Source organism: Sciurus carolinensis, chromosome 9 (genome assembly GCF_902686445.1).
Source record: "Sciurus carolinensis chromosome 9, mSciCar1.2, whole genome shotgun sequence".
In the NCBI taxonomy this organism is placed as follows: Eukaryota; Metazoa; Chordata; class Mammalia; order Rodentia; family Sciuridae; genus Sciurus; species Sciurus carolinensis.
In genome coordinates this window covers 101519962-101544608 of record NC_062221.1, presented here as the reverse complement: position 1 = coordinate 101544608, position 24647 = coordinate 101519962, and the positions used below count along the sequence as shown (strand labels likewise).

General features: G+C 34.8%; 2 protein-coding genes across 4 annotated transcripts in view; one reads left to right on the top strand and one right to left on the bottom strand.

The window, feature by feature from the left end:
• Positions 1 to 14317: 14317 nt before the first annotated feature.
• On the bottom strand, positions 14318 to 18158 carry Cggbp1 (CGG triplet repeat binding protein 1). 3 transcript variants are annotated; one of them, XM_047565126.1, is made up of 3 exons: positions 18077 to 18158; positions 17137 to 17342; positions 14318 to 15056 (listed from the first exon to the last, which is right to left on the bottom strand). In XM_047565126.1, exon 3 carries the CDS (start codon positions 15035 to 15037, stop codon positions 14534 to 14536), a length of 504 nt encoding a protein of 167 aa, XP_047421082.1. In that variant the 5' UTR covers positions 15038 to 15056; positions 17137 to 17342; positions 18077 to 18158; the 3' UTR covers positions 14318 to 14533. The 3 variants fall into 3 exon arrangements, with proteins under 3 accessions (XP_047421082.1, XP_047421081.1, XP_047421083.1); XM_047565125.1 differs by having other exon boundaries at positions 17948 to 18134; XM_047565127.1 differs by lacking the exon at positions 18077 to 18158 and adding an exon at positions 17523 to 17908.
• Positions 18159 to 18387: 229 nt separating this feature from the next.
• Znf654 (zinc finger protein 654) overlaps positions 18388 to 24647 on the top strand; it is an 85096-nt gene continuing 78836 nt past the window's right edge. Inside the window, exon 1 of the mRNA XM_047563202.1 lies at positions 18388 to 18642. Within this exon, the coding sequence (XP_047419158.1) occupies positions 18451 to 18642 (192 nt within the window). The 5' untranslated portion in view covers positions 18388 to 18450. The remainder of the gene's footprint in view (positions 18643 to 24647) is intronic.

The window sequence follows — 24647 nt, the reverse complement described above, 5'->3', positions numbered from 1 at the left end:
AAAACACTAAACTTCTTAATCTAACATGGATCATGAAAGATTGCATAGTGCTGTTATTTATATTTATTGAGCAATGCTTTCAAAATTATCAAAGAAAATTATTTTCAACCTACTCAACCAAATTTTCATTTAAACATGAGAAGGTACTAAAGTTAATTTTAGTTCTACTTTCCATGCATGTTTTTCTTAGGAAAATTTAAGGGCATGCTTAAACCAAGCAATGGATAAGTAAGGCATAAGATATGAGTATAGGAAAGGAAGTATTTAGCCAGAAAAGTAGTGAAACAAAGAGATATGCCAGGATAACCATTACATTGGACCCAGAGAAAAATAAGTTCAGGTTTGAGAGGAAGAATAGAAGGTTGGGAAGGGAGGGCTTCAGAAAATAAGGAGAATTGATCATTTACTTGACATTTATAAACATTTGGAAAAATCCTTTATAGATATTTACCATAGGTCTTGGAAATAGTGAAACACAAACTTAAAATCAATAAATTTAGGAAAAATCAAAAATGGTATAGTAATGAAAATAATCACAGGCTACTATTTGGTTCAATGGTGGACAATCATATACATGGTCATTAAAATTGAAATGTCTTTTGATTTTAGCTACAGAAAAACTACGGTGAGGAAAAGTGGAATAATAATGAAAAGTACAAAACCTTCATTTTAATCATCATGTCTAAAAGTGATAAATCAAAAATGATAGTGTAAACATGTTGTTTAGAAACATGAACATAAATATCAGAAGAAACAGGTAAAAGAGTTTAAACTAGGTGATCTTGGAGAGGGGGTATTGAAGAACAAAGGAGAGTGAGAGTGAGGCAGGGGTTACTGATTATGCTTATTTAGCATGATCATTGGATTTCTTAAACTATGTGTATGTAATGTTTTGACAAAAAAAATTTAAAAGAATATAAAAGTAAAAGAAATAAATTATGCTGGATACAATTTTAAAGGATCTGGTTTTTATTTCTTATATGTAATATAATAATTGACACTCTTTACAACCTTATAAAGGAAACAAATCAATGAGATGTTTATAGCTATAGCTTCCTTATTACAGGTTAACAGACAAAAATTCCATGTGACAAACCCATTAATATTCATCAAATGAATTTAAGGTTAATTGCCTAACAATCGTAGAAGAAAATTTTATTATAATACCTATTTCTATAGAAATGTAGAATCTGGAGTCATGTTCATGTATGACTTGGTAAGACTTCTACATGCAGCATTCTGTTAGTATCCGGAGATTGAATTACAAAAATCTGCTTCATTTTGTGGGTACACCTAAAAAAGTGGGCAAATGATTGCAAGGATTCTAGGCATGAATTTGTCTACGACTCTTTTGATCCCATGGTGAATTGATATTTTGCCTAGCCAAACCTACAGTATTGAGAATCTACAAAAGGAAGAGAACATAAGACCATTAATAGACAGAAGGACTGCACCTTGACTGTTGTGTGTCACCACTATTACACTGAAGAGCAAAGGAACTACTATTGTGTCAGGAACCAAGAAGATGCTAGGTGATCCCTCAGGAGGGAAAAAAACACTCTGAAAACAAAGTTCTGGAATAGCAATCTTCATGGAGAGGAGTAGATGATAAATGGTTATCAGACATGGAGTTCCAATGCTGATCCAAAATTGATTTCCTAAAGTAGGAAGTTAAAGTGATATAGAGACATTATTATAAGTTATAAAGAATAACTTGATGGTATTCTGTGACATTCTCTTATTTCCATTAGCTGGAGACATTTTTGAAGGTTTTCATTAACTGGAAATATTTTGAAACATATGTGCAGGATTTTAACAGTGATTAGACTTATGTTTGTTAAAGGCCTTATTGGAGCACAGTGGAGTAATATATAAAACTACTATAAACAACTTAAATTATAGGCTACTTACAGAGTAAAAGTGCGAAGATATTAATATAGGTTTGAAAATGACTTCTTATTACCTGTTTAGTAATAAATGACTTGGGAGAAAGAAATACAACTTAACCTTATAAATGTGCAGCTAAATTTCATAAAAGTAAAGAATTTTTTTTTTTTTTAGTTACTTAAAAATATTGGCCAAAATCTTCATCATGTCAGCTTAGGACAAGACTTCTTTAACAAGACTTTCAAAGCACAAGAAATAAAAGCAGGAATCAATAAATGGGATGGATTCAAACTAAAAAACTTTTTCTTAGCAAAGGAAACAACAAAAAATTTTTCTCAGTGGGAGAAAATTGTTACCACACACACTTCAGATAGAGCACTCACTAATCTCCAGAATTTATAAAGAACTCAAAAAACTTAACAACAAAAATACAAATAACCCAATCAATAAATGGTCTAAGGAGTTGAACAGACACTTCACAGAAGAAGATATACAAGCGATCAACATGTACATGAAAAAATGTTCAACATCTCTAGTAGTAAGAGAATGCAAGTCAAAACTACCCTAAGACTTCATCTTACTCCAATTGTAATGGCTATTATCAAGAATACAAGCAACAAAAAAATTTTAAAAAAGGGGAAAAAAAGAAATACAAGCAAAAATAGGTGTTGGCGAAGATGTGGGGAAAAAGGCATACTCATACATTGATAGTGGGATTGCAAATTGGTGCAGCTACTCTGGAAAGCAGTATGGAGATTCCTTAAGAAACTCAGAATGGAACCACTTTTTAATCCAGCTATCTCATTCTTTGGCCTATACCCAAAGGACTTAAAATCAGCATACTGTAGTGATGCAGCCACATCAGTGTTTATAGCAGCTCAATTTGCAATAGCTAGATTGTGGAACCAACCTAGATGCCCTTCAATTGATGAATGGATAAAGAAACTATGATATAGATACACAATGGAATATTACTCAGCCTTCAAGAAGAATAAAATTATGGCATTTGCAGGTAAATGGATGGAGTTGGAGAATATCATGCTAAATGAAATGAGCAAATCCCAAAAAACCAAAGGTCAAATGTTTTCTCTGATAAGTGAATGATGATACATAACAGGGTGTGGGGGAATGTTGGATTGTGTAGAGGGAAATGAGGAATGGGGAGGGGGTGGGGGGGAGGAAAGATAATGAAATGAGACAAACATCATTACCCTATGTACATGTATGATTACACAAATGGCGTGACTCTACATTGTGTATAACCAGAGAAATGAAAAATTGCACCCCATTTGTGCACAATGAATAAAAAAATTATTCAACAATTAAAATATATGAAATTTATTAAATTTATGAAAATTAAAGAATTAAATTTCTTTAAATTTTCATTAATAAGGTAGATGAATTATGCAATGTTGTTATTCTTTACAGTTTGGATATAAGTATTATGTGAACTCATTTCAATAAAAGTTACTTCATATTTTATGTAACAAAGACACCATATGCTTGATATGAATAAGTCAACCACAGAGAAATATATATATATATATATATATATATATATATTTTTAAAAAAGCAGGTAATTGTACTCCCATTGCTCCAGTGTCACCATTGTCAATTATCTTAACATTTGGTGTGTGTCTATCCACCTATACACATGTATTACTCTTATATAGCATTTTTTTTTTTTAAAGTGAGAAAACATACTGTAATTTTTTAAATTTAGCAATTAGTGGTCTTTAGTTTTAGATAATGTGAATAGTTTGTAATATAGATGTGTCATTATTTTCAACCATTGCCCTATTGCTGGACATTTGGAATATTTGCAGGTGCTTACTACTAAAGTGAAAACTTCCTTTCACCTGTATCTTTACAAATTAGCTATTTTATTTCTGTAAGATATATTCATAAAAGTGGCATTTGATAGCCCAGAAAGAATACATAAAATTGTTATCATTACTACTATTAAATATATACTATATGAACATGGTAAAAAGAAAAAAAATCAGATGGAAAAGGAATACAAAATACAAAATCTATCACACAGTAATTCCTTTCATGTTTAAACAGGAAAGGTTTTAGCATCCATCAGCTACTTCTACAACTTAAATCAGGCAGTTGGATTATGGTAATCATTAGTTACTGTGTGGTTAAGCATACCAGTGGCTGTCTTGATACTGAATATTCAATTAAGTTTTTAGCTTACTGTGGGCAATTCATTATAATGTCTGTTTCAGGTTCTTTACATTTACATTGGCAAATCCCATCACTGAATAGATTTTTATATCTTTTTTAAAAAATCTGCAAACTATCAATTTTTGTTGCTCTTCTTAACATATTAAGACTTTGAGGATTCACAGGAAACCAGTATTATTTGGATAGCAACAAGTTTCATGAGAAATACTTAAAGCAGTTAATAGAAAGACCAAAATTTGCCCCCTACTTCAAGGTTCACTGTATTATGAAAATGACTCATGATTAGGATATATACTTATTAAGGGTAGGGAATTTTATTCTCTGATGTTTCCCCTATGGCTAGAGTAGTGTCAGACATGTGGTAGAAATTCAGTAAATATTGATTGCATATTATTCAAATTTAACATACACATTTGTTTCTGCTTTCTCATTTCTAGCATTTCTTGATGGCAGCTATTTTTCCTTCCTCTGATTTTTGAGGGTTAAGGTTTTTGATTAGTATATTTTGGATTGATTTTTTATTGTCTTTTTCACAACTCCGTTTCCCTTTCTCTCTTTTCTCTTGCTAATAGCCAAACTCTATTGTTCTCTCTTTCACTCTTCCTTTAATTCTTTTACTTCTACTTTTTCTCCTAACCATCCTAACCAACTCATCCTTTCTATGTTGCCTCTTCCCTATTCACATCTTGGAACTACAAATCCCTTTTCTCCCCTCTGATTTCTTCTTCTTTCCTCTTAAATAACTCTTTCCTTACTCTTGTTTTATAAAAATGCCAGACCTCACCACTAATGCTATAGCAACAATTAGTACAGCAGAAGTCATAAATAACACCTATTGTTTGATTTTATGTGAGATGTAATTCATGATTATTTACTGTCTTTACTGGTAGAAATTTCTGAGTGTACCATTTCTGTTTATTATTTCAATTAACATTATAATCGTCATAGTAGGAATTAAGTACTTAATTTAGTGCTTTATATTGTAAGCATATTTGGTTATGTTACAATTATTTGCGTCCCCCCAATCTGTAATGCAAAAGAAACCTACAGGTTCTCTAAAAGCTCATAGAATAGAAGCTCTGCTGTTTCAGATCCATTTGGATATCTAGGTAGACACCCAAACAATATGAAAAAGCAAGGGAAAAAACCATCCCAAACAAACCAAAATGACTCAATAGCAGACTCTACCAACACCAGAGTGGAGCAAATGTCAGAGAAGGAATTTAGAAAGTTTATAGTTAAACTGATCTATAAGATAAAAGATGATGTAAGGAGTGAAATCACAGAGAAAATACAAGAAGTATAAAGTCACTTCAATAAAGAAATAGAAATTCTGAAGAAGAATTGGAAATTCTTGAAGGAATCAATAAACCAAACTAAAAATTCATTAGAAAGCATCACCAATAGATTAGACCATTTGGAAGATAGATTTTCAGGCAATGAAGACAAAGTACATAATCTTGAAAATAAAGTTGTTAATGGAGAAAAGATGTTGAGACCATGAAAAGCATTTTTGAGGGGAGAAACATGGGATAACTTTAGAAAGGCCAAATCTAAGATTCATGGGGTAGATGAAGGCCTGAAGTATGAACTAAAAGAATGTACCATCTTTTCAACGAAGTAATAACAGAAAAATTCCCAAGTCTTAAGAATGAAATGGAAAATCAAATACAGGAGGCATATAGGACTCCAGATATACAAAATTACAACAGATCCACTCAGGTACATTATTATAAAATGCCTAACAAACAGAAAAAGGGTAGAAGTTTAAAAGCAGCTATAGAAAAGCAACTGGCCACATTTAGAGGTAAGCCAAATCGGATCTCAGCTGATTTTTCAACCCAGGCCCTAAAAGCTAGGAAGTCTTGAAATAATATATTCCACGTTCTGAAGGAAAATGGATGCCAACCAAGAATACTATATCCAACAAAATTAAGCTTCAGATTTGAAGATGAGGTTAAAACACCATGTTAAGCAAAATTTAAAAGAATTCACAATAAGAAAGCTGGTACTACAAAACATAGTCAACAAAACATTCCATGAAGAAGAAATGGAGAATACAAATGAAAACAAGCAGAGTGTGAAACTATACTAGAAGAATAGTATACCAAAGGAGAATCTAATTTGTCAAATAGAAATAAATAAAAATGACAGGAAATAAAAAATATTGTCTCAATAATGTTAATGGAATGCTAATGAACTCAATTCATCAATGAAAAGACATAGAATGGTGGATTGGATTAAAAAGCAAGATCCAACAATATACTGTCTCCAAGAGATTCACCTCATAGGCAAAGACATCATCAGACTAAAGATAAAAGGATAGGAAAAAAACCTATCATTCACATGGGTCACAAAAACAAGCAGAGTTTATATTCTCATATCTGATGAAGTGAACTTTAAGTCACAGTTAATCAGAAGAGACAAAGAAGTCCATTTCATACTGCATAAAACAATAAGAAAAAAGAGTTGTAAATATCTATGCCCCAAACAATGGAGAATCTATGTACATCAAACAAACCCTTCTCAATATCAAGGATCAAATAGACCACAGCACAATAATACTGGGTGACCTCTATCATCACTAGACAGATTATCCAAAGAAAAGCTAAATAAAAGAGCTACAGAACTAAAAAATATAATTAATAATTTAAGCTTAACAGATATATATATAGAATATTTCATCCACCAGTGGGCGAATATACTTTCTTCTTAGCTACACATGGAACATTTTCTAAAATATAGGATATTTTAGGACACAAAGCAACTCTTGGCAAATACAAAAAAATAGAGATAATACCTTGCATTATATCCAATCATAATGAAATAAAATTAGAAATCAATAAGATAAAAAATAGAAATTACTCTAATACCTGTAGACAAATTCACTATTAATGATGAATGGATAGCAGAAGAAATCAGGGATGAAATTAAAACAATACTTAGAGGTGAATAAGAATAATGTTACAACATATCAAAATCTCTGGGACATTATGAAGGCAGTTCTAAGAGGAAAGTTCATAGCACTGGGCTCATACAGTAATGGAATAGAAAGATGCCAAATAAATAATATAATATTACATCTCAAGGCCCAAGAAAAAGAACAAATCAACACCCAAATTAGCAGAAGTCAGGAAATAATTAAAATCAGAGCTGAAATCAATAAAATCGAGATTTTAAAAAATTCAAAAAAATCAATAAATCGGTTCTTTGAGAAAATAAACAAAATTGATAAACCCTTAGCCAAGCTAATGAAGAGAAAGAAAACACACAAACTACTAAAATCCATGATGAAATGGAGATAACACAGACACTCTCAAATACAGAGGATAATCAGAAGCTATTTTGAAAATGTATACTCCAATAAGTTGGAAAATCTTGAAGACATCGATAAATTCCTAGAGACAGAATTCCTGGAGACATATGATCTGCCCAGATTAATCCAGGAGGATATAGAAAATTTTCAAGTAGTGAGACTGAAGAAGTCACCAATAGCCTACCAACAAATAAAAGACCAGGACCAGATGGATTCTCAGTCAAGTTATGTCAGACCTTTAAAGAAGAATTTACACCAATCCTCCTCAAATTATTCCATGAAACAGAAAAGAAGGAAACTCTTCCAAACTCATTCTCTGAAACCAATATCACACTGATACCAAAACCAGACAGACACATCAAGGAGAGAAAACATTAGACTAATATCGTTGATGAACACGGTTGCAGATTCTCAAAAATACTAGCAAATCACATACAAAAACACATTAAGAAGATAGGGCACAATGACCAAGTAGGTTTCATCCTAGGGATGCAAGGTTGGTTCAACACACAGAAATCAATAAATGTAATATATCATATAAATAAAGATAAGAATCATGTGATTATCTCAATAGATGCAGAAAAGACATTTGACAAATTATGGCATCCATTCAGCATTAAAACACTAGAATAAATAGGGATAAAAGGATCATACCGCAACATTGTTAAAGCTATAGATGACAAACCCAAGGCTAACATCATTGTAAATGAAGAAGAATTGAAAACATTCCCTCTAAAACTGGAACAAGACAGGGATGTCCACTTTCACCACTTCTTTTCAACATAGTCCTCAAATTCCTAGCCAGGGTAATAAGACAAAAGAATGAAATAAAAGGGATATGAATAAGAAAAGAAGAGCTAAAACTAGCTGTTTGCTGATGGCATGATTCTATCTTTAGAAGCCCCCCAAAATTCCACCAGAAAACTTCTAGAACTCATTAATAAATTTAGGAAACTAGGAGGATACAAAATTAACACCCAGAAATCAATTGTGTTTAATCAATTAGTGATTAATCAGCTGAAAGAGAAATTAGGGAAACCATCCCATTCACAATAGCCTCAAAAAAAAAAAAAAAGTACTTGGGAATAAATCTAACAAAAGAGGTGAAAGACCTCTACAATGAAAATACAGAACTCTAAAGAAATCGAGGAAGACCTAATAAGATGGAAAAACCTCCCACGTTCTTGGATAGGCAGAATTAATATTGTCAAAATGACTATACTGCCAAAAGTGCTATACAGATTCAGTGCAATTTCCATGAAAATTCCAGTATGTTCTTCATGGAAATAGAAAATGCAGTCATGAAATTCAATTGGAAAAACAAGAGGCCCAGAATAGTCAAAGTAATCCTTAGTGAGAAAAATGAAGCAGGCAGCATCACAATACTAGATCTAAAATTATACTATAGAGCTATAGTAAAAAAATATAGCATGGTATTAGCACCAAAATAAACATGATGAATGGAACAGAAGACACAGAGACAACCTACAAAAATAGTTTCCTCATACTAGACAAAGATGCCAATAACATAATTGGAGAAAAACATAGCCTCTTTAAAAAATGGTGCTGGGAAAACTGGAAATCCATATGTAGTAGAATGAAATTTAATGCCTAGCTTTCACCTTCACTCTGCTCAAAGTGGATCAAGAATCTAGGAATTAGATCAGAAACACTGTACATACTAGAAGAAAAGGTAGGCCCAACATTCCAACATATCAGCTTAGGGACTGACTTCCTTAAGACTCCTAAAGTACAAGAAGTAAAATCAATAATCATTAAGTGGATGGCATCAAACTAAAAAGCTTCTTTATAACAAAGGAAATAAGAGCATTTATTTCTCTCTCAAAGTGAGTGCCTACAAAATGGGAGGAAAAGCTTGCCATCTGCATCTTGGACAGAACGTTAATTTCTAGGATATATAAAGTAATCAAAAAACTTAAAACAAAGAAAAAAAAAAAACCCAAATAACCCAATCAATAAATGGACAAAAGAACTGAAAATACACTTTGCAGAAAAGAATTATAAATGGTCAACAAATATATGAAAAAATGGTCAACACCTCTAGCAATTAGAAATGTAAATTGAAACTACACTGAAATTCCATCTCATTCCAGTCAGAATGGCAATTTTCAAGAATACAAGTAACAAATGTTGGTGAGGACGTGGGGGAAAAGGTGCACTCATACATTGCTGGTCCAACTGCAAATTGGTGCAACCACTTTGGAAAGCAGTATAGAGATTTCTCAGAAAACGTCGTTGACCCAGTAATCCCACTTCTTGGTATACCCAAAGGATTTAAAATCAGTACACTACAATGATGCAGCCACATCCATGTTTATAGCAGCTCAACTCCCAATAGGTAAGGTAGGTGCCCTTTAACAGATGAATGGATAAGAAAATGTGGTAAATATACACAATGGAGTATTAAATCAGTCATAAAGAATTTTATATTTGTCTGCAAATGGATGGATCTGAAGACTATCAATGCTAAGTGAAGGAAGCCTGTCCCCAAAAAACCAAAGGTTGAATATTTTCTCTGATATGTGGAAGCTAACCCACAATAAGGGAAGTGGGGGGTGAGGGAAGAATAGAAGTGCAGCAGATTTAACAATGAGGAATGAAGAGAAAGGAGTGGGGACAAGAAAAGGAAAGACAGTGGAACAAATCTGACCTAATTTTCCCATGTACATGTATGAAAATGACACAATGAATCCCACATCACCTGTAAGAATGGTATTCCATGCTTGTATAATTATATCAAAATGGATTCTGTTGTCATGTATAAAAAGAACCAATTACAAAAAAAAAAGCAAGCTAGAAGCATTCACTATCAATAATATGGACATTAAACCACTGAACTCAAGTAACGTAGTGGAGTAGTAGTTAAATGGGAGTCATCCTATATATACCATGAATACCACACATTCATTTCTTAGTCTACTTTCTAGGTTTAGCTTTCTCGGTGAAAGGTTAGCTTGTCTGATAATCTTGCAGAATGACATACAGCACTACAGATACATAATACAACTCAGTTTACAAAAAGAAAACAAAAATTAAAAAGTACAAGACCCAGATACTTTCAATTGCTCTATATTTATTAAAAGTTGTGATGAAATTCCTTAGGAAAAATAAAGACCAGGATGGTTTGGTGATACTAAACTGGAAGTAGAAATAATCTTTTTTACCATTTGTTTCCAGGAAGATATAATTACGAGTTTATTTTCTTGATAAATCAAAGTGGCAGAGGTATTGAAATTATTGAAAACCAATTTTTATTTTCTATGTATTTTCTGATCCAAATGATCAGAATAAAGCAGATCCTTCAAAAATCAAATTTCTAAGTTGCTAATGAGGTCCTTTGTTTCTTAATTACCATTCCTAAAAATAGAGAATTCAAATGTTTCCTACTAAAGCACTAGTTAATTTTAAATATTACCTATATTATTTTGGGTAAAAAGGTTATTTGTAGCTATGATGTGAGTCCAGTTTGGCAAAATGTTAAGGACTAAAACTAAAAAAGGGAGAAAAATAATTAGTAAAATTCTGTTAACTTTTGAAATTATGAACTATATTTGTCATTGGCTTGCAAAATAAAATGTGCTTTCAAAAACTTCTGAAACAACTTTTTGAAATTTATTTCTAAAAGTCACAAAGACAAAACCTTATTAAAAAGCAATACATTTATACTAAAGATACATGCAGAAGCAAAACAAAAAAAATAAGCACAGGAATACAAAAATGAACATGGTAAAATTTTAATTAATACAGTATTCTGGATACAAGTAGAATACCACTAGATAAGAACTTTTATTTACCTCAGAAATCTATGATAGTATGGGTTGATATAAACCAAGGTTAAAAAGAGCCACTTCACTATTCACATTTTAATCAGTGCTGACCAGAAGCTAAAGAAATTTTAGGTAAGGTTTAAATGAAATTATAGAACTAATCTTCCATGTAAATGAATCAAATTAACATGTTTAAAGGTTAGACGCCTCATTTAATGGCAGTAGAAGTGAGTCAAAATAGAGAGCCCTTACAAAGACTAAGCATCAAATGGTAAACCGTGGCTTTTGTTTGGGCCACCTTAAATTTTATTTTGCTTGTAGGTATTTTCCATTAAGATGCACACACAAATTCTTTTAGGCAAAAGTTTTAACATGGAACTTTCAGCTTGAAGATCTCACCAATTGTACATAAAATAGCTCTTAAGCAATTAATACTTCAGAACAATCCCAAACTGATACTTAGTTGATTACAATAGGTAAGATGCAGAACTTTTTAAAGGTTTGCTGGTCCCTGAAATTTGGTAGGGTCAAATGCATTAACTGGAAGTAGCCTTTGGGGAAGAAAAAAAAAAAAAAAAAGCCTTAATCAAAGATGATAATGGATAAAATATATAGGCTCCCATACAAAATCTTTCTAAATTTTCACCCTGTAAAAATGATTACAATGTCCTTCAGGCTTGCTATATGCCCCATATAATCAAAAACAAAACCAATTAAGAAATTCAACATTTCAACAAGCTAGGAACTATTTACTGTAAGTATATAGTGAAATTCTGGAAGACATACTACCATACTTTGGGAAAACACTATTAACAGTTAAGCATGTGTTGAAGGCAGTTTATAAATGAAACATTACAAATCTTATGTTTATGCATACAACTTATAAAATAAAAAAAAGTTGCTATTTTTCCAATAGGATAGCATCACACTAACACTATATAGTTAAGATTGAAAGCTTCTGTACACACGTTCACTTTACCTCCAAAGCAGCATATGCCTCTTGGACATTCTCATTTGTTACCTAACATATGCCAATCATGGTTTCACGGTTCTGTATCAGTTTGAGCAGGCTAAAACAATCATTCTTATTTAACCACAAGACAAAGTTAACCACTTTCAGGAAATGAACGGTTCATAATCAGTAAAGAAACATTAATATTAACACCCCCACCACTATAGGATGGAAAAGTCTTCTAAGGACATGATATAATCCTAACAGAATGGATATGTCCCTAGATATAGTGAATGTGGGAATAGTTAGGAGCCTGAAAGAATACATTAAAATAAACAGGACCCAAATTATCATCAAATAAGAAATAACTGCTAGAAACTCAAATGTGAATTACTCATTTTTCTAGTGTAATATCAATCACTGCTGTGCTCTAACCTTGGTCTTCCATTACACAGTTACTAGTAGTGCAAAGTAATAACCCAAACAATAGGGAGTAGTCTGAATCACATGGAGTTTCAAAAAATTGGAATGATTGTATATCTAACCTTATTTTTGTATTATGAAAACAGTTCTAGATAACTCAATTATTTTCCTAGCTTCTTAGATCTTCTACCATATTAAAAAATTCAAATTAAACATGGTTGCCTGCAAATTTTCAAGAAGTTAAAGCAAAACACACATTTTGGGTTTTGCTGCTGTCTCCTCGTGTATGTGCTTTACCAATAAGAGCACTCCTCTAGGCTATTATTGTGCTACTTTAACATAACCAAACATGAGAAAAATTAAAAGTTCAAATTTTGACAAGTGATTTTGGTAGCAGGCTTTTAAAAATGAAAACAAAACAAAATCTAAAATCAGATAGTCACTGACAATTTGAATTAGAAACTTAAATTTTTAAGACACTTAAGATGTTCAGTATTTTTCTCACTTTGGTTTTTTCTTTTTTTAAATGAAGATATGTGGCAAAAATGACCTCAAAGAAAACTCCCTCTAAAAGTCACACAGGGCATCATTTGTCACTGCTCTGTAATAGAAATATATTTTATAAACATTTTTAACTTGAATGTTTTCAAATAATTAACAATTTTTATTAAAGCTCTGGTTCACGTTTTCAGCTGTTAAATTTTTAAAAAATATAATTTGGATCTCTGATGGAGAGAACTTAGCTGGGCTACACTACTTTTACAACCTTACAGGACAGTGAGATTCAGGAAGAGATCATTTTCTGAACATGGTTGACCTTTAACAGAACTATTTCCTCACCCAAACAGCTATGCAGGATGCTGCCAGATCTCCACTACAAAAATCTCACCAGATTTTCTAGCCATTTATTTACCATTCATGTTTAAAAACCTTACACCACCAGAGGCAAAGCAGATAAAAATGAAAGTAAGTAAACTTGTTTCTAGTCTAGTCTATTTACCTAAATAAACTCTTATAAAATTTTATGGAAAAATTAAAAGTGTAGAAAGCAATTTCCTTATTATTTATCTGTCAGCCAAAAAGTAACTACTAATTCTCCATAAAAAGAGGATACTCAACCATAAAATGCTTACCAGTTTAAAGTAAAACATCAGTCCTCAAGTGACACTAAGACATTAAAAAAAATTGCAAATTTAAGATGATGCTTAAAATGAAAGCTGTTTCAAAAATTTGTGTTTATAGTAAGAGACTAAAATCTTGTCACTGCAAAATCCCCAATATTTTTTGGCATTGACATTAAAAGAAAGATTTTAGTCTTTTGGTCACTAGAAGCTGCTAACTAAATACAACAAGCCTGAAAAAGGGGGAGAAAAGACAGTGAGGAACTGAAGGATCGTTAGGTAGCTATTTCATATACAAATAAAACAGTTTGAAATAAACATTCACTTCTACGAGGGAATCTCAAGAAATAAGAACAGTTTCTCACCATCTCTTCCACTTTGAAGAGAATCCTCTAATCAGAAATAATTTCTTTAAGTTACTGTAAGTGGTGTTGCCTGGCAGCAGCTTCAATTTCCTAGGCTAGTCTTCAATCCAAATAATTAAGTAATCTCACAAGGAATAATCATACATGGCAACAGGGTTAAAAAAGCAGGGCAGTTCTTCCATGCACAAACATTTCAGGAGAAAAACCATCAATTTTAAAGATAACCATCAGACTTCAGGTATCCTAGCACACTCTTATACCTAAGTTTTGCTTTATACCATTGGTGACTAAAATTAACAATAAGTTTTGCAGTGAGGTTTTTTTTTTCTTTTTCTTTTTTTTTTGCCTGCAACTATATACACATTGCAAAACTATTCTGCATCACATGATTTTAAATGAAATAAATATAAAAATGAACCACACAATCAACACATAACTTTAATACTCCACATTATTTATCTTGATCACAACGGTGGTAACCTCCTTGTCAACAATCTTGTGAGTTGAGGAGCTGATTCTCATTCTCATATCCATCAGGCAGATATGCTCTCCTCAGCTGGTCTGACTTAGGTATGGAGCCTCCATTCTTCACATGGCGAGACAGGAAAGCACGGACTGCTGGGTGATCAGCCTTCTCAAGGGGGATGTTGGCTTCCAGGCACATTTTCACAAAGTCCTGGATAACACTGACTTTCTCTGTTTGCGCAGTACTGTTGCACTGAAGAGATGCAGTTAGGGGCCTCTGCTTCTTTCTCACATTTTGCTCTTCAAATTCTGCCTTCCTCTTGGTATGAGTCTTTGACTTGAGGTGGTCACTAATAGCAGACTTGCGAACATGATTCAGAACCACATTGCAAGAAGTGCAGAAGAGTTTTCCTCCATCTTCATGAAGCTCACCTCCAAACTCAGTGACACGATCCAGGGGTGTCACATACAAAGCAGTCTTAGAACGGTTTCGAGCAGGTGGTGCTGTTACTACAAATCGTTCCATTTTGATCTTGAATTAGGTTCTTTCAAGACAAGAGAAACAAATATAAGTATTATGACAACAATTTATTTTAGAAGTAACTGACAATAAAAGGCAGAGTATAAACATTTTAAGATTAAAGACTTCATAAAACTTAATTCAAATTAGTGGACTCCATTAAATCTTAACTGAACATTAAATCTTACAGGAACACAAAACTAGAGAAAGTTATACTAACATTTAGGTTCTTTGTTTTTTAATGTTAATCAAATAAATTAGAACTATGAAAGAACCCAAACTATCCCAGATGTCACTATCTTTTAAGAAAACCTAATCACAGTGTAAACTTTATGAGTATTGATGATATTAATCTTATCCAATTTAGATATGTGTTCAAGTTTAAAAGAGCTTCTTTCTGGGGCAAGTATAGAAAGTTGAACTTTGGGCAAATGATTTTAGGAACTTGACTGTGTACAAAGTTTGTTCTAACATGTGGACCATTAATCTGGCGTAGCTCTATATGAAGAGGGATATAATCTTCAAAATTATTCCGAGAACAAATAGTAAAAACTAAGAATGAACATAAACCAAATGCAGTTAACAGCAACAATGACACTAAATTTTAAAGTCAATATATAGAATTTGAAGTTATTTTTTAATGCAAGTATACAACTCCTAAGTTTTCAAAATGGTGTTAATCCAAGATATGCAAAGTGCTCTTTTTTTCATACTTGGTTTCCTTTTGCCATTCATTATTCCATGAATAACTGTATCAGTTAATATTTATTTCACTATAAACTAATAATTTAGACAATTTAAAGACTTAATATAGTGTCCAGTATGACAGATGATCAATCAAAACTGGCTGATGAAAAAAGTGAATGAAGGACTAGGGATGTAGCTCCATGGTAGAGCACCTGCCTAGCATGAGTGAAGACCTATGTTCAATTCTCAACACCACAAAAAGAGAAAAAAAAAAAAAAAAAAAGGTAAATGAGCATCTTAACTATTTGTCCAAATAGTTATTCAATTTAGAAGCAGCTTAATGATTTATCAATTTATCCTAATTATAAACTTTTATGACCACTGGATTAAATGTCAAAAACATAAATTATAGGCATTGATGACCTGAGATGATGAACATACTTTAGTTGGTGAGAAATTATTAGGTAAGTCTTAATTTTTCCCTAGGGATAAGATGAAATAAATTTGAGAGCATTAATTGGAACTCTGTTCTGTATAAATATGTTGAGAGAAAGATTTCCAAGTATATTATGAAGAATTATGCTTTACAAGTGTAATCACAAACAATGCAGTAGTTCACTGCATTACTCCACAGTACAGAATTAATAGCTGAGTAATATGAATTTTCACTCCAAAGAACTTTAAACTGTCAGTGTGTTGGACATCTCTGGATCCAATCCAGAGGACTTAACATTTTGCAGAAATTCTGAAAAGCATGAGTAAGTCTAGGTTTTAACAGGCTTAAATTCTTTTTTTTTTTTTTTTAAGTGTACAACTCTCATTTGTCAGGTACTGTGTTAGGTTATAGGTTTGTGATGGCAGAGACAACAGATACGATTCCTGCTCAGTACTGTTATCGTTATATGTTTGCACTTTAAGTTAATGGTATGTATTTTACACTCCTATAACTTATGACTAATGTATTTTACACTCCTTAACATTGACTAATGTCTATAAGATAGTTGTGAAAAACGTCAAATATCTGTGCACACTTATGTTTAAATTCTATTTTCTATGTGAAAAATCTTGTCTTTAAATATTTGATTTCAAATATCGAAACAATACACAAACATGTAATTCTTTGCAGTAGGAAATGTTCAATCATTTGTGCTACGGTGAAAGGCCTACACTTTCCAACGTCCTGGAACTTTCAAAATATCTTTCTGTTACTGCAGAGGCAACTATCCACCCGGCAGATGAGGCTCCAATTGACAGACCCAAACAACAAATGTATTTAATATAAGGATATTTTAAACAAACGAGGAAGTTAAAAAGTTAAGAGTAGGAATTAGTCAACAAAAGAAAAACAGCAACTAATTTACTAGATCTAATTTACTAGAAGTAAAACTCATTAGAAGTTTTCAAGTTTAAGTGTTTACCGGATTAGTTTCCAGTTTTATTTTTTCTTGATACTTAGTAGTGAAGGGTCTCCAGCGCAAAACTTGAGACACATCAAATTCTGGCACTTTTCGTTTGTTTAAACCCGGAGACGCCTTCAAATCAGTTTTTCAACAAGTGGTGGTGGGGAAATAGTTTCTGGGCTTGCACCCTATTTTCCCTGAGGTGCCGGGAAGTCATGCCTTTACTGTAAAACACGGAAAACAAACGGAAAGAAAAATGGGGGAGGGGAAAGAAAGAAGGGTGGATAACAATATGAACAAGAAAAATCAACGGCTACCACGCAGGTGTCTCTAAAATCTGTTTAGGTAACTCCACGCCACCAACTCGATCCTCACGTTTACCCCCACACTTCCCAGCCCGATACCTTCTAGGTTTTCCGCCTTGCTCTACACCTCCTCGCGCTCCCCAGGCCCCGGGGTTCGGGCGGGGGTGGGGAGAGGCGGGGCGCGGGACGTTCCTGGCGTCTAGACTCCGTCCTCCCGCGCCGAGCCCAGCACACTGGCGCCCCACCGCGCCCACCCCGCGAGCTGGGTAGGGCCGCGTCCCAGCTACCGGCTGTGGGCCCAGGAACTCGACAGCCGAGTTGGCGGCAGTCTCAGGGGAGGAGGCGGCAGTCGCCTGGCGGAGGCTGCCGCTGTCAGGCTTCCCGTCTCCTCCTCCTTCCTCCCGCCGACAACGGAGTCCCAGCCCCGGCCCCGCCCCCGGCTCCCGCTTCGGGACCCAAGGCCCGGGGCCCACAGCCCACACCAACGGCCGGGCCCACCCTTGGCCTCCCAAGCTACACGGTACCGTAAGATCCGGGCCGCTGTTAGGGGAAGTGGACGAGACCCGGCCGGAAAGGAAAGAGGAAGAAAAGGAGGAGCTAGGGGGTGAGGGAGGAGGAGGACCCGTAGCCGCCGCCGCCGTCGCCGCCGTTACCCGCTCGAGCCCCGCGGCGGCCGCCGTGTCCCCCGCCGCGCCCCGTCCTCCTGCACCGCCTATGGCAGAGCCCGTAAGGCGGTCCCCAGCAACCGCCGAGCAGCATTGACCAACAGACTGCGGTTGTAGCAAACAGACGGCTGACTTAACCAATAGTAGTGGAAGGGCGGGCATGAGTATGATTGGCGGTTATGTTTCTCCAATGACAACTGGGGGCGTGGGTGGGCGGAGCCGGAAATAGAGCCCATCCGAGTGGCCCCTGTCCGGCTGGGGCGGAGGGAAGGGGGAGGGAACTAGGGGGAGGAGGAGGTTAGCCTAGGCAGCTACAGCGGCGGCGGCGCAGGGGTTGGTACGCGCTGGGCGGCGAGAGCCTCATGGCGGAGGAAGAGAGCGACCAGGAGGCCGAGCGCCTCGGAGAAGAGCTCGTGGCCATTGTGGAGTCGCCGCCGGGCCCCATAGGGCTTAGAGCTTTGGGCGACGGCAGAGGTGGCGCTGGTGGCGGCAGCTGTGGCGGCGGCGACGGCGTCGGGATCAGCAGTCGGGATTATTGCCGACGCTTCTGTCAGGTGAGGCGCCTGTCGGCCGCCCCGACTTGTCACCGGGATTCTGGGCCTCTCTGCGTCTCGTGGCCTTCTGATCCACGAATTTGGGCTATGTCCGGTGCTCGCTTCTGCAGTCCAACAAGGAGGGTGAGGGTGACCCCCCCACCGACTCCCCCGCCTGCACCTATCGGGCTTCGGGTGGGGGACGGGGAGCAGAGTGACCTGTGGGTTTACGGTTGTTGGGAAAGTGAGTTTTTTGGGGGAGAAGATACTAGGGAGAAGGAGGGTCAGCTGGCCGGAAAGCTCTGTTCTGACATGCCTCCTCTGCCCCAAACAGACCCCTTCCTGCCCGAGGGTCCCGCCTTTCTTGTTTTCTGTACTGTTCCTTCTCACTTCATTGGAACCCCGGGTAACATTTTGTCTTCCCTCTCCGCCCGTGCCTTCTGTATTCTCCTCTTTCGGGGGGATAGTAGGCATGTCATTTCTCTCTTGCCTCTCCTGTCACCGCCACCCCTCCCCCTCTGTTGGGGTCTCCTGTCATCCCCTCCCAAGATCTCGCTTGGGTCAGTCCTCCAGTTTGTTTTGGCGCTGACCCTCGGTTATTTAGTTAGTTGTTTTCGGGGGGGGGGGCGTTAAGGGAGTGTGATTGTCATCGTTCCTTTTCTTACCCCTTCTCTTGACACACGCACTCTTTCCTACTTAACTGCTTATGGAGAAAGTCGTTTTCCTTAAACTATTGCTCCAGTTACATCACCATCATCATCCCCATCGTCCTTTAAATTACACTGTATGTTGTTTAGCCTATAAATTCAGTGTCCAAACAGTGACAGTAAATTATTTCCTTTACTCAGTCAACTGCCATTAGGATTGGATGTAGTTTAGTATTTGTAAAAAAAAATATGATAGTACTAACCTACTTGTTCAGGAGTGAGGTTTGGGTAATCTGTGTTCTCACCTTCATACATTTATTATTTAAATGCTTTATTCTCATTCACAATACTGTTCTGTAAACTACTTTGGAAAAAAATATTCCTTTTTCATCCTACCTCTTTTAAAATTTATTATCTTGGATGTGCAGGGTTCAAATACTTGCTCCACCACTTCTTAGCTGTTTACCTTACACAAGTTTGTTAACCCCTCTGTGCTTCAGTTTCCTCCTCTGTCAATTAGGGATAGTGGTTAAATGAGTAAATATGTAAGGGTTTGGATCGTTAACTATTAATTTCTTTCTGGTAACAAGCATGAAATAAAGGTAACTAGAAGCAGGCATCATTTTTACTTACATTTGGTTTTTATACTCCTCTAAACATTGAAAGAAAAAAGATGAAGTTGACATTCAGGTAAGTTTTTAATGCTTGAATTTAACTTGCTTTTTCTTTTTCTTTTCTTTTTTTTTTTTTTTTTTTGCCCCTAGTGTCATCAATAATTTGATTTGCAGATTGAAATTGGCTTGGTATAAAGGGTGTGTCAAATTGTTTTGACCTCTGTTTAGTGATTTTCTTGAAAATGTATTTTTATTTTGGTAATTGACAGTCACTGGATTTAGAAGTTCAGTGTCTTATTTTCAGAGCACTTGTTTTACTTCTAGAAATGATGTTAATGGTAGACTTTATCAACAGGAATTTTAAACTTTTGAAATTAGGATATAATTGATGTTAATGTATTCAGGTGTAAAAAAGAAAAAACCCTCCACGTTTTCTGTTTTGCCTTTTATGTTATTAAAAAGCAATTTGGCCTTGTGTGGTTTTTTTATATTTTATTTTATTTTGTTCTGGAGATTGAACCTAGGGCCTATGCTCTACTATTGAGCAACAGCTCAGTTTTGTTCATATTAGTATTATTTACTTGATCAAATAAAGCTTAATTGCTGAAGAATTTGAAACTGTATGTCACAGTATTTTGGAGAACTTCTAACTACTCTTGTTTCTTGAAATCAATTTTAAGAACAAATGAACAGATTTAACCTGTGAGAAACTGGTAGATTATTGACAGTAAACAAAGTTGAGAATTTTATAAAATTCTAGTACCTGCTGAATATCCAAGGAAATAAAACTAAGCAGGAAGAACCTAATGGACTTTTGTTTTATACTGTTAAATTGCGAATGTTATAATGACATACTTTCATGTTAATAACTTTAACCTGAAACCTCATTACTTATTTTATAATACTCTAGATTACCAATAGAACTGTTCTTGAATTTCTGTTCTGGTTTCACCTTGCAGGTAAGCTTTGTGAAGTTATTTTTTATATTCAACCTATGAGATGGAGTAAAAGAATCATCTGTATTAGGTTGGATTTTGTCTAATGATTAATAAAGTTCTACTATAGGAATTCTGTTTTGTCAGTAAGGGAAATTGGATTATATAACCTAATTCCCCAAATTGTTTCTTTTTAAAGATTTGGTTTTCTACTCTTCACTGAGAGTAATATTAAATAACTTGCATTCATTAGAAAATGACTTAATCATGAGTAATTTTTAAAATGGATAGCATGCACTAGGTAGGTGACAGTTAACTCAGTATATGAATTATACACATAGCCCCATGGTTTTGAGAAGAAAGGCTCAAATTTATCTTCCTCCTTTTAGAGGGAAATATGAATCAAAATTTCTTGGCAGTTAGTTGTGTGGGTGAAGGGACAGAGGAAGGAACACTTCTTTTGAAGAGAGGTTCTGTGTCTTTCATCGTAATGAAAAGTAAAACAGCAGATTTGTGTAATGTTGAGCTAACTGTCCCTATCCCATACTCCCTTTTGCCCTTGTGAGTAGATTCTCAACCAATGCTTACATAAAATAGGCTCTTAACTAATACTTAATTAGCTTCACTTATGAAAGTTAAGGGAAAGTAACTTTTTTTGAAAACCTACTAACTCTTAACCTTGAGATAGCAAGTTACATAGTTGAAATTTAGGCCTAAATAAATTAATCTGTGTAGGTTCCTGTGGGTGGACAGGCTGGGATTTGAACCTAGTCATCAGTATATACTGAAAGACAGATTAAAATTACAGATAATCCTCAAGTAATTATAAAGTGAAAAAAAAATTTATTTTTGGCAAGTTTGTACAAAGAGAAGAAAAAAATGTTCCTGGAAGTACTCAAGGAATCATGGATAAAAAGATTAAAAAGTATTCTTAAATTTATACCATAATGTAAAAAATATTTAAAGAAACATATAATTGTTTCTCTGACTTGTTAAGTGCTATGAACATTTCCTGAATTCTTGAAGGTTATAATAATTAAACTTTCTTTTATTACCAGATATATTGAAAAATATGTTTTTGGTCATAAATTGTAAACTAAACAAGTTAAGGTACTTTCTTCTTAGGTGCCAGAATGAATATAGTGAATAATAAATAAACATTTCTGGAAACACATTTAAATGTTAATTAAAGTGGACCTTAAACTTATTTTGTACTACAGTTTTCTTAATAGCCATCACATGAGGATGTCATGAGTATATACTGAGACAGTGCACATAAAGTGCTTAGTACAATACCTAGTGCATAAATAGGCTTAAATAGAAGCTATTAATACTTCTTCATGTGAAATCGACTGAGGGTTTAAAAGGGGCATTAGAGATAATCTAATCTGAAGGTAGTTTATAATTTGTATCCTACAATAAATTTGAGAAAATTTAGAAATGTTATAATTCTTAAATTTTGTACTATTTCCTGGTGAAATCAATGATTTGCAGAACACTACATTTTCTCTATTTTAGGGGTATTTAGAAATTTTGTATCTTATGGTGGGGGGCATTTGGCCAGCTGTCTGTCTACCTACCTATCTTTGGGTACTGGGTGTTGAACCCAGGGGTGCTTTACCACTGAGCTACATCCCCAGCCCTTTCTATTTTTATTTTGAGACAGGGTCTTGCTAAGCTGCTAAGGTTGGTCTTTAACTTGCTAATCTCCTGCCTCAACCTCCAAGTTGCTGGGAATATAGGCGTGCACCACTGCATCTGGCAAATCTTGAAATATTTTTGATTGTTGTTATTGGCAGCTAGTGAGTAGAGCCAGAGATGCTGCTAAATGCCCTACAATGCACAGAATAGTCCCAACTAAGAATTATTTGGTCTAAAATACTAATGGTGCCTTTGTTGAGAAATTCTGCTGTACCTTTATTTTGAGACGCTTAGCAAGTACTTTATATGTTTACTGCTCTATGTGGCAAAAGGGTAATTAATAATTCTTAAAAAATTTTTAATCAACTCTTGTGGGCTAGGCCCTGTAACATGTACTTAAAAAGAATTTTTCGATGAACTCTTGTAGGCACTGTAACACATACTTAACAGAAAAAAGAATTTGCATCCTTGCTTTTATAAAATATGCATATATGTCTCTTTAGAGGTATTAAAATTTAATTGGTGAAAAACAATATCTCTTGGTTTTTATATAGAATTTATATAATACTTCTAGTTTTTGCCAATTGTTGCTATTAATTGGAATTACCTTTTAATTTTATCCATGTGCATTATTTAAAAAATCATACTAGACCAAATATCAGGACTTGCATTTTGCTGCTAATAATGACCTGACTTAAGCAGCTTAAATAAGGTAGGCATTTATTTCTCATGTAAAAAGTCTTACATAGACAGGCAGGATATAGTGTGCTTATCATTATTGTATTATCATTTACATTTATCCGTCATCCTTTGCTTCCTAGCCTCAGTTTGTCTCTGACCTAAAATGATTGCTGAAATTGAAGCCGTCATATCTGACTTCCAAGTACCAGGAACAGGGAATAGACAAAAAAATCACTTGCCTCAAAACCTACTTATTGACTTCTTCCAGCTTGTTTAGCTATCCCCTTCTGAAAAAGAATGGTAGGAAATTTTTTGTTCAAATTTTTGTGTTTTCCTAATCAATTCATGTCTGTGATTTTGCTAGTAGGGAAGAAAGAAAATAAGAATAGGGATTATAGATTTCAGCTAACTTTTCATGGTGGAAAGGGTCATAGCTTATAAAAAATAGCACTCATGCTCTCATTACTCTCCTACTTCTTATTCTTCAAAGGCAATCCTTACAATTCTTAGTTCTTTTGGTATTTACCTCCATGTTTAAAAATGGTTTTTCTTTATTTAAAAATAGGGGATTTAACACAGGGAAACTTTACCATTGAACTACATGCCTAGCCCTTTTAATTTTTTTATTTTGAGACAGGGTCTCAATTAAGTTGCTGAGGGCTTCTCCATGTTACTGGGGCTGGTCTTGAACTTCGAGATCTTCCTTGTCTTAGGTTCCCAAGTTGCTGGGTGTGCGCCACCATGCCTGTTTTTTTCTTTAATTGTGCATGTGATCAGTAAGCTTAATTGAAAAAGGTAGGAACTACATTACCATTTTGATTTTTAGCATATTCGTGGTGTACACATTGATTTTACCCTGTTTTCTCCATACTCCCTTTCTTTCAAACCTCCGTCTTCATTTGTGAGTGTCTTTCCAGAAAGTTAGTTTTCAGCCTCTCTAGAGAATTAGAAGGTAGTTTCCATTGTTTTTCTATGAAGGGAATCTTGGGAAGATTTTAAACTGATCTTTCTGTTTTTCACTCTGCTTTTATTTCCATTTTTAGAGGTATGCAGTGCCTCAAATTCCTGAGATTTTCTGGGGTTCTGAGGTTCTTCAGGCACAAATCAGTTAACTTCCTAAACTCTCTTCACTCATGGAATGGGTTCAGTTTCTTAGGTCTGTGAGCTAGTTACCACCCATCCACCTAATTTCCAGCTACCCAAATATAGTCATCTCTCCTTTTTCATTCCTTTTGTCCTTGTGAATTTAGGTCTTCTAAAACAAAAATGTTTTTACTGTTATTTTAGTGGAGTTTGCAAGTGGGAGCAGAAGTAAATGTGTGTTCAATCTGCCACATTTAACTAGAAGTTTCAAATAAGTTTTCTAGCTCAGTAAAGAATAATAGATATGGAAGATGATGAAAAGGAAAATATTAAAAGTAATTGTAATGATTTATTACTTTTGCAAGAGTATTATTCTTGACCTGTATTCAGAGCTAGAAATAATTTCATTGCATTCATTTACTTTA

Coding starts and splice junctions, on each gene's coding strand:
- Cggbp1 (XM_047565126.1), bottom strand. CDS start 15,037: ATGGAACGATTTGTAGTAACAGCACCACCTGCTCGAAACCGTTCTAAG.